Below are 14,963 nucleotides of genomic sequence, written 5' to 3'. Positions count from 1 at the left end.
GAGGTGTGATTTCCCTTTACAGAAACCATGTTGACTCTTCCCCAACAAGTCATGTTCATCTATGTGTCTGATAAGTCTGTTCTTTATTATAGTTTCAACAAATTTGTCCGGTACTGAAATTAGGCTTACTGGCCTGTGATTGCTGGCATCACCTCTGGAGCCTTTTTTAAAAAGTTTTGGTGTAACATAAGCTACTCGCCAGTTATCTGGTACAGAAGCTGATTTAAACTATTGGTTACATATCACAGTTAGTAGTTCTGTAATTTTACATTTGAGTTCCTTCAGAATTCTTGGGTGACTACTGTGTGGTCATGGTGACTTATTAATGATTAGTTTATCAGTTTGTTCCAAAACCCTCTCTAATGACACCTCAGTCTGGGACAGTTCCTCAGATTTGTCACCTAAAAGAATGGCTCAGGTTTGGGAATCTCCCTCACATCCTCAGCCTTGAAGACCAATGCAAATAATGCATTTAGTTTTTCTGCAATGGCCTTATAATCCTTGTGTGCTCCTTTAGCATCTCGATTGTCCAGTGGCCGCACTGGTTGTGAAGCAGACTTCTTGCTTCTGATGAACTTCAAAAAGTAATAACAATTTTTTTTTAATCTTTGACTAGCTGTTCTTCAAATTCTTTTTTGGCCTTCCTAATGTGTGCTTCTTACATCCTCGTGTGGGGATGGTCAAGTGTCAGGACCCTGCTCCTACATTGGTCCTCCATCTCTGTGACGTGCTCTCATATTGAGAAGCTTCTGCCTCACCAGTCACGCTTGCCTCTTTTTGTGGGCCCCTGTGTAGAGAGACCATTGCTCCATGGGGTGGGCCAGTAATTGATATAATCTAAATTTATGTCCTCATATTGCTGTCTAATGGTTTAGGGATAGTCCTTCAATAAAGTGTCAAACACCTTTCTCAGGGACTGCTGCTGTCTGGGCATGTCCAGGCCTGTGCAGTTACAGTGTCCAGTATTTCTATAGATAGTACATGCCCGAGTTAATAATCTGATGCTGACATATCTCACTCTGTCACTGTAATAACTTCAAAATGTGTAAATTTAAAAAACACATTTGGTAAATGTTATCCCACTTTGCATGGCAGCTAATCAGTATAGTTCAGTTCTGCCCTGTTTACATCTAGTGTATTTTTAAAGAAAATAATTATTACTAATATTGATATTCCTCACCTCTTTAAATTTTAGGTGTCCCTTTTCCACCAACACATCGCTTGTCATCTGAAGAAGTGTTTGATATAGATGGAAAACCTAGGGTTGACATTTTGAAGAACCACTTAGTAAAAGAAGGTCGGGTAGATGAAGAAATTGCACTTAGAATCATCAATGAGGGTGCTGCAATTCTACGAAGAGAGAAAACTATAATAGAAGTTGAAGCTCCAATTACAGGTAATACCTTTACCTTTGATGCTCAATACCTTTGATGCTCAAAGTAAAAATTTCACATAATTTTCATTAGAAGGCCTTTTCTTGGGGGGAAAATAAATGTAAAGATATCTTTATCATAACAATCATGTTGAACTTTCCCTCAGAGCTACTTTTGTATAACTCTCCTTGAGTACTCAACATAACGTTGCATCAAAAAATTATGCGGAAGAAGGGAAGGAATAAAACCTGTCTGGAAAAAGCAGTAGGATTGGTAATACAATGTCAACAAGCAAAGCAGTTTCTATAATCTTAACAATAATAAATGTTACTAAAAGATGTAATAATCCAGAAGAGAAAAATGAGCTTCAAAGAGAAGATTGGATTGTACTGCAGTCTAAAATTTGTGGGATGGTGCTAGAGCATCCATTTGCTGAAATAAATATTTTGAACAGGAGTTGTGAATGAGGAATATTCATGATTGCTTTCCCTAAGAATCCAAGTTTTCATGTGAAATGTGATGATCTCTTGGTAGTCTTAACTGAAACAAGTTAAGACTAACCTGATAAAACTGTTGTGTATTATTTAGTACAATAGAAAGGACTTGATCCAGTTGGAAAGTTGAAATGGCTTTTGTTTTTGAAAAGATACTGTAATACTTTCAGGTTCTGACCAGTCACAGACCATATTTGACTTGGATAAAGATGCTACTTTAATCTTTTAACTTTTTATTTTAAAAGAAACAAATAACCAGATTAAAAACATATTGTTTACATTATATAGCTGCCATTCAGAGTGAATACAAATTGATTATTTATGGAATTTTTTATTTCAGATATTTTAAAAGTTCAAATTAAATACATTTTTCTTTTTAAAATAAACCTATTCATAATTTCAAATTCAATTTAACCTATGTTTAGGTCTAAACTTATTATACTATATTAAAATCATTACAATTGAATTTAAAAAATAATTTAGTGGTACGTTTGCTGCCAAAGTCTTCAAGAAAGTCAAACCACTGAACTGGTGGAAGTCATTAGCTAAGCACTTGAAATCAGAGTTTGTTGAATTGTTAAACCAGCTTTTGACAGCAGTCGCCTCTCCTGCAGGTGTGGAGAGAATACTGTCGTCATTTCAGTTTATTCAACTTGTTCACTTCAATGAATAGCTCATTCAGAGTTGAAAGACCAAATGGAAACTGAAAAAAGCAGGAGAGCTTGTCTTCCACTCCCAGTCTATCAATAAAAATGAAGTAAGAGGAGATGAGCTCTAAAATCTTAAACATGATGACCAGAAATAATCAGTTCAATTCACTAATTACTGGTAATACTTCCTTTGTTTAAAAAATCAGTTAGTTTTACATGTAAAAGATGTTTTGATACACTTTTTTAAACTAAAAAATAATTTAAAATAATTGTGCATATTTAATTTAATTCTACTTTCTATCCCAATGCAGCTTGACATGAGTAAAAAATTAATTCTCTAGTAAATAAAGAAATGTCATTCACCTTTTTTTAAAATAACTGAAAATTAAGAATTTGAATAAATGTTAAACTATCTAATTGCTTAAATAAATGTGTCTAGATATAGCGTATCCTACTTGTTAGCAAAAAAAAGAAGTACCAAATTTAATGTAAAGGCTATATTTAGTTGTAAATCAACATGTTTTATTGTTTACCAGACAAGAAGAATGAATCTTTCTTTAGGAAAATATGTTGTGTCTCTGTAGTTAGTTTATACATTTTTTCCCCCATAAATAAGAGAGTTCATGTTCATTTAAACTGTATTTTTGTTTCAGTGTGTGGTGATATTCACGGCCAGTTCTTTGATCTAATGAAGCTGTTTGAAGTTGGAGGATCACCTGCTAATACAAGATACCTCTTCCTTGGTGACTATGTAGACAGAGGTTATTTTAGTATAGAGGTAACTGTATACATTAATTTGTTCTGTCCTAAACCTTACTGTAAGAAAACTTTTTTTTATCTTCTTGTAAAATACACAGTTCTTCTGACCTCTGAATGTGAATTCTTCCTTGCTATGCTTCATTTCATCTCAGACAGTTAACAAAGACGTACTGACTAGTGGCTCAGCCTGCCCTTTTGGAACCACCAGCCCTACTGATTTCCCCGCCTTCCCATAGCCATCTTTGCAGAGGATGGACTGTAGGGCATCTGTAGCATTCACAGTCCATGCTCTTAACATGTAGCCAGGGGCAAGAAGTATGCTGTATCCTGCTGCTTCTGAGATTCTCTCAAGCTTCATTGGTCCAGGAGTTGGGAAGTGTTGGAGATCTGGTCCAGAAAGAGTTGGATGGTAGATTAAATTTAGAGTTTAACTTGACAGTGCCTTTAAATTTTAAAGTTAATTTTAAAAAAAAGTTTGACACGAATTAAGTTGTAAATATATTTGTTGGCATAGCTTTTTAAGTAGTCTACGCTTGGGCATAATGCATGCTATTTTGTAGTATTTTAAAATTGTAATATTTCAGAAGCAGCATGCATATGTGTACCATTCAGGTGTGTGCACAGTGCTGTTTTGCGTTGTTGGTGTGATAAGCAAAAGATAATGCAGTGATGCCTCAGAAATCAACATATAAAGAATAGTTAAAATGAAGGATACTCCCCACAGCATTCCTTGAATTTCATGTCCTGTTTTGGTTGATTACAGAAATGCTTCTGCTTATATTGTAAACACTGTTCTTGACAGATGTGAAGGCTGTATTTGCATCCTTTCAGAACATCTGGAAACAACGTATTTTAAACCATTGGAACTTATTCAAGCTTTACAACCACAAGAGCTATGAAATGCTTTGGAGTTGGGACTATATTCAGTATTTAATAAAAGCAGACTCATTTTATCCCCTCAGGCAGTGGGGACTTCTTTTCTTTTTAATAATATGCCTGTTATATTAGCTAGTATAAACTTTAAAAAACTATGTAATCGTTCATAAGACTTGCTTTTTTCTCATAGAGTGACTTGCCTGCTTCAGTGCTGTACAGAGTGGCTACTAATGGATCAGCACATTTCATAGTGGGGTATTTGACTGGAGCAGGATTGCTGCAAGAGCATGGGAGGGCTATGCTTTGTGGACATATGCAAAGGAAAGCAAAGTAGATTAAAATCACCTCCATCCCTGAAATTCCTGCTATAGTCTTTGTTTGGTTATCCAACAGCTTTTATCCAGTTTGACCTGGACCTTTTAAAAATTTTTATGTTTTTGATCACTTTTAAATCTCTTATCTTATTCTGTCTGTAATCTTTGGTAAATAAACTGTTCAGTCCCTGATAGAAAAGTACTTGATCTTTACTTTAATTTTGTGCTCAGAGACCTATTCTTAAACCGTTCATTTTGAAGCATGTTTATTTCAGTAACTCTTTCCGGTGTTAAAATAAAACCTTAGTCAAGAGCAGGAATACATAGACCTTGCCCACTTGAGTGCTGCAATAACACCCAGACAGGAGCCTGAAGACTGAACCCACTTTATACAGTATAGTCAGATGCCCTAATTTTTAATATTGAAGGGAGAGTCCTGTGGAAACTAACGGTTCCAGTATGAAGTAAGTCCAAGCTATTGGATCAAGATGAAGTTGACCTGTAAATTGTCTGTACTGCACTTCCGTATTAAAAATAAGGTGGCATGAAGAGTTTCGTGGGTCACACTGTAGCCATCCCTCACTTATTTTAAAACAAATGTCAGTGCAGAAAAGGTACTGCTACAACAATGGTGTGTTATTTAAAGGGGTTTTTTGGTTTTGTACATACTGTCTGTTGTAAAGGCAAATGTATTTTTACTACTGAATGAATTGACATTAAAGTGCAAATTTCCAATGGCTTGTTTAAATAATTCCTAAATATAAATAACTAAAGATTCAAAAGGAAGCTACCATTTTGCCAGTCTCTTCTCTTACCAATATATGTTTGCTCATTTAATGTACAAATTTACTTAGTCAATAATAATTACCTTTTAAATTTGTAAAAGTCTTCAGCCTCTATCCTTATCTGTTGATTAGTACTTCCTTTGTTACAAACTGTCAGCAGACTGGGCTGCTGGCTGGGAAGCATTAATAAAGTGTTAATATTCTTTGAAATACAGCAGAACAATTTATAGCTATGGAAATACTGAAAGACTGGCAGGTATTTTTTTTTTTTTTTAAATGTGAAGATTTTGTTTAATATACATCTTTTTGTTAAGGATTGTTTTGCTGTCAGATATTTGAATTAATCTTTGGGGTTTTCGTTTATGTTAAAAAGTGTGTTTGGATATATTTCACAGTAAATGTATCTTTAAAAAAAAATTAAAGTATCCTTTTTTGTGTGAATACATGCTTACTATTCCCCACAAAAACCGTTTTGGGTTTTTTAATAAGAGACTAGAGCGAATGACAGATTTAGACTTCTTTGTGGTGTTGTTTTTTTTTAAGACTATCAAACAAAAATAACCTCTGAATCAGGTTAGTGTAGTTTGAGCATAGAGGAAAAAATAAGTTTCAATCTAAAACGTGCATTAGAATAATAAACAAAATGTAAGCCCCAGATTGTCCGCATTCTTGTCTCAGGTAGTAATGGATCCTAAATTAAGGGATTTTTTTTCCCCTGATGCTCTTCTGAAAATAGGGGGAGTTTGGTTTTCTTTCTGTAATTGCAGTAGTGGTAAAATAAAGCTCATTACTGTGATTTCACCATATACAAAGTCAGATAATTGAATAAGAATTAACTTTCCAACTTTGCTACATCAGTAATGTTTTTAACAAATTGTTTTTAAAAATAAAAAGAGCAGAACAATCTCTAGGTGTTCTGCGTGTTGCTGTTTTAAACATAAGCTTTTTTGTGTCATTGCTTCAGTTTTTACCAAAAAAAAGCAACAAAACTCTCTCCCTTCCTCTACCAATTAATTTCTAGAATCTTTACTTTGAGGTCAGATTATATGAACAATAGATGTCTCCACAGATAAACTCATCAGAATTGTACTAAATTGACAGTATATTTTTATCGATGAACATCCACTGAAGTACACTTTTTTCCTGAGGCCTGTTTTTAACTGTTTTTTGAGGAAAGTAAAAACTTGCTTGCATAATTCAGATACTGAGTTTGTCATCTGAATCAGGAAAGCAATGTTATGAAATGATCCTCATTGTCAATATTCGAAATAGTACCTTGAGTGGTGCACATTTGAAGCCATTGTTAATGTTCTTTTTCTTCATAAGGGGACAGTGTTTTTTTTTTGTTGGCAACCTTTCAATAAAAATTATTGTAAATTAATTTGTTTCATCATTGTAAACCTTTGTTTTTCAACAGTGTGTGCTGTATTTATGGGTCTTGAAGATTCTGTATCCAAATACATTATTTCTTTTGAGAGGCAACCATGAATGCAGACACCTCACAGAATATTTTACCTTTAAGCAAGAATGTAAGTACTATATTGGAATATAGTATTGGGTTACTACCAAACTAGTACTTTCCGTTCTGTTTTACAATTATCTCTTGAGAAACATATCTAAAAATGCTATTAAGGGACTGCTCCTGCAAACATTCTCATGCATAGTTGTATTGACTTAAATGGAACTACAAGCCATTATAAGCATGGTGGGAGCAAGTGTGTGCAGAACTGGACTCTGAAAAGATACATTTTATAGTCTATTTGTATATTTTAAAATCTTTTGAGGTTTAATTTTTATGGAAATTTGTGGAACATCAGCACAAAAGTCCTTGGCCTTGTCACTAAAAGATCTGAAACTCACCATTTATACCTTATTATTCTGTATAATAGGCTATACTACATGATTTGAAGTTATTTTCACTTTTCTGTATTATTTAACATTTTAAAAAATAGTTATAGCCAGGGTGGATTTGATTTAAATCACTAGTCAGGAAGACTTGATTTAATCATGGTTTTCTACATAAAAGTGCATTCTTGTTGGTAGTTGTAACCTTTATGCATATTCTTCACAACTCAGAGATAGATGTAGGTTTCATTTTTAGAAGGTACACACTATACAATTTTAAACAGTGATTTATTTTGAAAACTTTTCAGATTAGTTTTACAGTTATATCAGAAAACGAATGATTGTTTGGTTATTTCATTTACCAAAGGTAATTGAAGCAGATATTTATGAAATCATTGGGAGGTGAACTATCTCCACAGCTTACTCATTAATATTTGGAGGATTTTCTTGCCATGCTGTATTAGGAGGAGAACATCACCAGAGAGACATTCAAATTGTTTTATTTAACTAAAACAACGTTATGTATTCTGGATTTTTTTTTCTTCAACAGCAAACATATAATATTTTAACAGAACAAGCATATGAATTTTTGAATTTAGTTAAACATTCAAGTTTTTTAAAATCTGGTTTGTCTTTGTTAAAATTGTTTTTAACTAAAATAGTTAAATGAAATATTTTTTAAAAAAAATTAAATGGACTATGTCAGCCAGGTCAACATGAGAAACTTAAAATATTGCATTCTGCAGCTAACTCAGTCGTCTTCACCTTTATTTTCCTGATTGTTCATAATCTGGAAAAGAAAAACAAGCTTTCCTGCTTTTCCAGGTCCCAAACAATTTCTCAATTTGGAATGAATTAGTCCAAAGGAAGAAAATATTCTTTCTACACTGGCAGAAGAAGTTACTGCTGTTTAAGTGAGATTATGACTTCAACAGTCTCTGAATCCAAGTGCTCAAGTGACTTCCACCAGTTCATTGGTGTGACTTACTTTAAAACCTAGGGAGGTGGTAGAATCTCTATCCTTAGCCGTTTTTAAGGCCTGGCTTGACAAAGCCCCCTCTGAGATGATTTAGTTGGGGTTGGTCCTGCTTTGAGCACGGGGTTGGACTGGATGACCTCCTGAGGTCTCTTCCAACCCTAATATTCTATGATTCTATGAAAACATCATCAGCAAACATATATTTCTTGAATGGTGCACCCTTAGCTCTGAAGTTAATTATAGGTGGCATTACGGAGGAATGATTGCTGGATGTCCATGTCATAGCCAACTCCTCTTCTTCAGCAGTTAAGGTTTGACCCTGGTACCGAGTATTGAGAATATTTGCAAGAAAATAAGCTAGAGATAGTGCTTGCCCCATTCATTTTTTTAATGCTTGTAATTTAACGCCGTCGTTTCTCTTTTTAAGATCTCACTCAGTTCCTTCCAAATTTCAGCAGCATCGGCAATAAAACAGCTACTTCCCTGCATTTTGTTCAAGGCTACAGAAATAGGCTTCAAGGTACTCAGCATGTGTTCAACATTTCTCTTAAGCGCAATGTTGAGAACTGTGGCTGTGACAGTGCCATCTATTTTTTCACAATTTTGTTCATAAACTGTCATCAGATTAGACCAGTTCTTGAGATAGTGCTCAAAACAGTCCACTACTGAGTTCCATCGTACATCTTGTGGGAGAGTTAGCTTGGTTCCTCCCACTTTTTTCAGAGCAGCTGCTGCAAAGTGGTTGTTACGGAAGTATTTTGCAATTTCTACAACATTAGCCTTTATTTCTGGAACACTGAAGTCTTTGGCTAGGAGGTGCATCAAATGAGCACTGCAACGTATTTTATAAGCTTGGGACTCTCTTCTAAATAATGTCTTCTCATCTTGGATACATTTGCAGCATTGTCTGTGACCAAGCTGCATACTAGACATTTGAATTTTTTTCACAGTTCGTTACAGCTTTTACTGCTACTTCTTGTAAGTATTCTGCTATGTGTGCATTTCCTGATGTATCAATTGTTTCTGTAAGGAACACATTCTCTTCTACTGTTGTCACACAAGCACATACAACAGGATCATTGTGGACATTGCTCCACCCATCAAGACTCAGGTTAACAATTTTACCCTCTAGACCTTTTGCACACTGCTCAATTTCTCTTTCATACACTTTATCCAATTTGCCTGTGACATCTGCTCTGTTGGGTGGACTGTATCCTGGTCTTAATGACTGAACCGTGTTAATGAAGTGTGGGTTCTCAATCATACGGAATGGAGAGTTTGTTGCATAAACTGGGCAATTTTTTCATCAATTACCTCTTTTTGTAATCTGCTAGCTCTTATCACAAACTTATCTATGGTGGTTTCTGGATGATAGAGATTGGAAAAAGGCAAATATAGTGCCCATATTTTAAAAAGGGAAGAAAGAGAACCCGGGGAACTACAGACGGGTCAGTCTCACTTCAGTCCCTGGCAAAATCATGGAGCTGGTCCTCAAGGAATCCATTTTGAAGCACTTGAAGGAGAGGAAGGTGATCAAGAACAGTCAGCATGGATTCACCAAGGGCAAGTCATGCCTGACCAACCTGATTGCCTTCTGTGATGAGATAACTGGCTCTGTGGATATAGGAAAAGTGGTGGATGTGGTATATCTTGACTTTAGCAAAGCTTTTGATGCGGTCTCCTACAGTATTCTTGCCAGCAAGTTAAAAAAGTATGGATTGGATGAATGGACTATAAGGTGGATAGAAAGCTGGCTAGATTGTCGGTCTCAATGGGTAGTGATCAACGGCTCAATGTCTAGTTGGCAGCCATTATCAAGCGGAGCGTCTCGGGTTGGTTTTGTTCAACATCTTTATTAATGATCTGGATGATGCGATTAATTGCACCTTCAGCAAGTTTTCAGATGACACTAAGATGTGGGGAGAGGTAGATATGCTGGAGGGCAGGGATAGGGTCCAGAGTGACCTAGACAAATTGGAGGATTGGGCCAAAAGAAATCTGATGAGGTTCAACAAGGACAAGTGCAGAGTTCTGCACTTAGGACGGAAGAATCCCATACACTGCTACAGGCTGAGGACCAAGTGGCTAAGCAGCAGTTCTTCAGAAAAGGACCTGGGGATTACAGTGGACGAGAAGCTGGATATGAGTCAACAGTGTGCCCTTGTTGCCAAGAAGGCCAACAGCATATTGGGCTGTATTAGTAGGAGCATTGCCAGCAGATCGAGGGAAGTGATTATTCCCCTCTGTTCGGCACTGGTGATGCCACATCTGGAGTATTGCGTCCAGTTTTGGTCCCCCCACTACAGAAGGCATGTGGACAAATTGGAGAGAGTCCAGTGGAGGGCAATGAATATGATTAAGGGGCTGGGGCACATGACTTATGAGGAGAGGCTGAGGGAACTGGGGTTATTTAGTCTACAGAAGCGAAGAGTGAAGGGCGATTTGATAGCAGCCTTCAACTACCTGAACGGCGGTTCCAAAGAGGATGGAGCTTGGCTGTTCTCAGTGGTGGCAGATGACAGAACAAGGAGCAATGGTCTCAAGTTGCAGTGTGGGAGGTCTAGGTTGGATATTGGGAAACACTATTTCACTAGGAGGGTGGTGAAGCACTGGAATGGGTTACCTAGAGAGGTGGTGGAATCTCCATCCTTAGAGGATTTTAAGGCCTGGCTTGACAAAGCCCTGGCTAGGATGGTTTAGTGGGTGTTGGTCCTGCTTTGAGCAGGGGCTTGGACTAGATGACTTCCTGAGGTCTCTTCCAACACTAATATTCTATGATTCCCAAACTGGGTCTCTTTTATGGCCTGCTGCCTTTTTCCTTTCTAGTGATATGGTAGATCTCAGATCAATGAAGGCTACACTCAGAAAGACCTCAAGACTTCTGGAATATGCTGCTCAAACAGTTTCACTTTTGTTTCTATTGCCTGTCCCTCCCTTCTCACATTTATCTCTAGGCTTCTTCTCCTTGTCCAGATCTATTCTGCTCCCAACAATCTTCTGTTCGTTGAACTTTTAGAAATTTCGCACTTATAGAGAGAGGTAAGGCATTGACTCTGTGTACACAAATTTTGCAGAGGGACAATAGGGTTGAGGTCTGTTGTTTCTCACCTATACATATTTATTTATTTAAAAAACATTTTTGCTGTTAACAAGCATGTTATCTCTGGAGACACAAATCCACAGTTTGAGAACTGCAAAACTAAGCATCTCTGATGGTATCTTCTAGCCTGAGCACTGAGTCCCATTGGGTAGATAGAAAGATTAACCTAAATAATCCATACAGAAACCCCTGGAACCTCATAAAATTGGGTCCCTAATCCATGAACTATTGGAACTCATTTACAAAACTTTCTTAAACATTACATTAATATATTCTCTCATACTATAGAATTAGAATTTATAATCCCTGTTCCTTGATGAGATACATTATAACTCAAAGATATCTTCATTAAAACTATCTTTAGATAGGCTTTTTCCTCAAAAATCCGATTTAAATAAAAAAAATCCTATTTTATTTTTTAAAATCATTGATTTTTGTGCACCCTGGTTGTAATACTTTGTCCATATTTTATATTTGAGGATGCAGAGGAAGAGGCAAGTATAAGTTTAAATTTTGGAAAGAAATTTTTCTTGAAGCAGCTTTGCCTATGTCTTGATTTTTAAATTTAATAAAATGTGCCATTTTTCTATTTTTAGTATTTGCCATATAAAACTGTTTTTAAATGTGAAAACACCAATACGGTATTTTCTTCATGTTGCGTAATAGTCTTAATGATTTCTTTTTTCTTCTCTACAGGTAAAATAAAGTATTCAGAAAGAGTCTATGATGCTTGTATGGAAGCTTTTGATTGCCTCCCTCTTGCTGCACTTTTAAACCAACAGTTTCTTTGTGTTCATGGTGGACTTTCACCAGAAATAAACACACTAGATGACATTAAGAGAGTGAGTATGTTTGTGTATTTCTAAAAAACTGGGGATGGGGGATTTGTAAGACTCCTTTCAAATGTCACTCTTTGAAAATGTTAGTATATTAGTTTCTAGTTTTTAGTGGCTCTTTGTAAGGACGAAACAGGATCCAGACACTTGGATTGAGGGGCAGGGTTTTTCTTCTTCTTCTTTTTTTTTTTTGTTGCAAAGAAGATGAAGAGAGGCTGAGGGAACTGGGCTTATTTAGTCTTCAGAAGAGAAGAGTGAGAGGAGATTTGATAGCAGCCTTCAAATACCCGAAGGGTGGTTCCAAAGGGGATGGAGCTCGGCTGTTCTCAGTGGTGGCAGAAGACAGAACAAGAAGCAATGGTCTCAGGTTGCAGTGGGGGAGGTCTAGGTTGGATATTCTTCTAATCTTCTATGATTCTATGAGTAATCATGGATTTTATTATACCAAACACATACGCATAATTGCAGTTAAACAACTTAGTTTCTAGAGTAATGTAATTGAATCAAGACATTTAAAGTTTGGTCTTTAATTTATGCACACACTTTAAGTTCTTTACTGGAGAAGGGCTAGAGTTCTTAGCACTTTGCAGGATTGAGCACCTAAAAGCTAAGTGTTGCCTTAAAAAATCAATCAGTGTATTAAAGATCAAGTTTAATTTAGCCCTCTAAACTTAAATATGAAAAGTCTTTTGGTTCTTGTTAGCTATTAATAATATTGAAATAAACAAATTTGTGGTGTTAGTTTCACAGCTTGACATAGAATTATATTTTAAATTTAATTTTTGTATAAAGTTATATAATTTGGCATTTTCTAACATATTGCCTCTAACGTTCGGCAAAACTTTTATAATGGGTTTATATATGCTCTCACTAAATATAGCTATACTGTGTGAAGAATGTACAAAATGAATCAGACTCTATAGCTTAATTTGTTTTCTCATCATAAGAGGGTTTTTTTTAAATGTCCGTGTAATTTTAATTTGAAAACTTGTGTGTTTCTATCTTGATAGTGTGGATATTTTTTTTCTCAGAAAACCTTGGACTTATAAAATTGCAATATAATGTAATAGTACAAGAATCCGAGTTACTCTTATGGAAAATTGTTAGATTACTTGTTTGCCTAGCAACCTCTCAAAGTGGTCCTGTTCATATGGAAAGAGCTGTAGTTATATCAGTAATTAAGGAGGATAAAAATACGTTTTAAAAAAATTATGTGCTATTAAATATTTAGTGTATCAGTTATTTCATTTTAATGGAATACAAGTGTTGTGATATCAAGCGTTCTGTCTGATAAAACCATTGACAAACAAGTAGGAGTTACCTCACATGGAATGTTGATGTCAGGTGGTGGTGGTCCTATCATATTAAAATTTTTAATCTTCTGTTGATTTCTCCTTGAATATTTCTCTTCAGTTTGCAGTTAACTGATCTTTTTTCATCTGACATCTTGACTGTAGCATTTGGTTCCTCCTTCACAAGAGTGGTATTTCAAGTTTTGGAACATTACAATAAAGTATCAGGTCAGAAGCATTTTATGCTTAGACTTAGACTTTCAAATCTCAAACTAGTCAATTTGGAATAAAAAAAAAATCAGTTATGGGAAACTCGTAAGATGCCATTATCTGGTCGAGAATCCACCACTGCTTCTACCAGGTCATCAGCAAGTAATAAAGGGCCTGAAAGGAGGTCTTCCTTTACTCTGTGCTCACAGGTCTTCTTTTAAAAGGTGGGGATGGGTGGGAAGGGAGGAAGAATCACGTGGCTGGTGACAAGCCAACTGCATGAAAAATGAAAAACCAAGTCAGTCATGGTTCCAAAAAAATTCTTGGTCTACTTTTTTGCCACCTATGAGTTGTCTGACGCCTTAGGAGAAATTGATAACATTTTGTTGGTTCTGTTGGGGAAACTGGACTTCGGAGGTCACAGCAAAGAAAACCAAAGATCAATCACTATTTAATTTCTGATGCAAGGGTCCCTGAATTTTACATTCTGTTTGTATTGAATGATTCTTACACCACAGGGAGATACTATCTTTCTATAAAGATCTGGCTCCTTTAATTTCTGCATTTCTTTACCACTTGGAAAACTTTTAAGGTTGACGGTCTGTACCGTCTTATGTCTTTGTACAAGCTTCTGTCTTGTTGTACAAAGGTGGTAGTAGCTATAATGGACAACACTCATTCAGATATCTTAGGAAATATTGAAAGTGAGGCAGGTTCTGTCTCTAGAAATTGGGTTGATTTTCAAAAAGGGATCCCATCAATTTATTTTTAAAAATAAAATTCTTGTTGGAGAAACAGCTTGCCTCTCCTGTCACCAAGAATGTTAGCAGTCAGCCAATAAAACCCAACCAAGAATCCAGGTTCCAGACAACGGAAGGTAGGGCAAAAACTTTTTTTTTTTTTTTTTTTTTGCTGGGATCATCAATCACATTGTTCCAGGAAATGTAGTAGGAGCTGACAGTGACTCCTGTATTTGAGTTGCTCAACATCTTTCATTATAAAAGATTCTTAGAACCTTCTTTTGAGAAGCTCTCAGACCTCCATTGTGTGCAGCAGGTCTTTGATCACAGCAGGGTTATAGCCCTAGGTTTGGGGAAGTGCATTTTGAATGTGATAGGAAATTCCATTCACATTTGGCTGAGTTATAAATTTTTGAAAATCTTTATTTCCTGTCTCTGGCATGTTTTGTACAGATAACTTTTGGTAGCACACCAGACACCCTGAACCTTCTAAGACTGAATGGCACTAGTGGCAACAATCACAGGAGCATAAGCTGCATTAGAAATCCCTGGGAACAGAAACTTAGCCCAGCTACTGCCAAAGCAGCAGTATTAACAATGGAGAAGTAAAGGAGAGACCCCATCCGGGATGACCCCAACAACCCCTGCTGGACGCAACGTATGATCAAATAGTCTTCCACTCTTGGGGACACCACATGACACAGAAGCCC

General features: G+C 36.1%; 1 protein-coding gene across 11 annotated transcripts in view; it reads left to right on the top strand.

Moving 5' to 3' along the window:
• PPP3CB (protein phosphatase 3 catalytic subunit beta) overlaps nucleotides 1-14,963 on the top strand; it is an 86,504-nt gene that overhangs the window by 15,696 nt on the left and 55,845 nt on the right. For all 11 annotated transcript variants that reach the window (XR_012159917.2, XR_012159915.2, XM_073352826.2 and 8 more), the window contains exons 2-5: nucleotides 1,196-1,396; nucleotides 3,171-3,295; nucleotides 6,669-6,780; nucleotides 11,872-12,017. Coding sequence is in view for 9 of the 11 variants with exons in the window: in XM_073352826.2 (XP_073208927.1) it covers nucleotides 1,196-1,396; nucleotides 3,171-3,295; nucleotides 6,669-6,780; nucleotides 11,872-12,017 (584 nt within the window). In the remaining 2 variants the exon portion in view is untranslated. The remainder of the gene's footprint in view (nucleotides 1-1,195; nucleotides 1,397-3,170; nucleotides 3,296-6,668; nucleotides 6,781-11,871; nucleotides 12,018-14,963) is intronic.

This window comes from Lepidochelys kempii, chromosome 7 (genome assembly GCF_965140285.1).
Source record: "Lepidochelys kempii isolate rLepKem1 chromosome 7, rLepKem1.hap1, whole genome shotgun sequence".
In the NCBI taxonomy this organism is placed as follows: domain Eukaryota; kingdom Metazoa; phylum Chordata; order Testudines; family Cheloniidae; genus Lepidochelys; species Lepidochelys kempii.
This window is presented reverse-complemented; position numbering and strand designations above follow the sequence as displayed.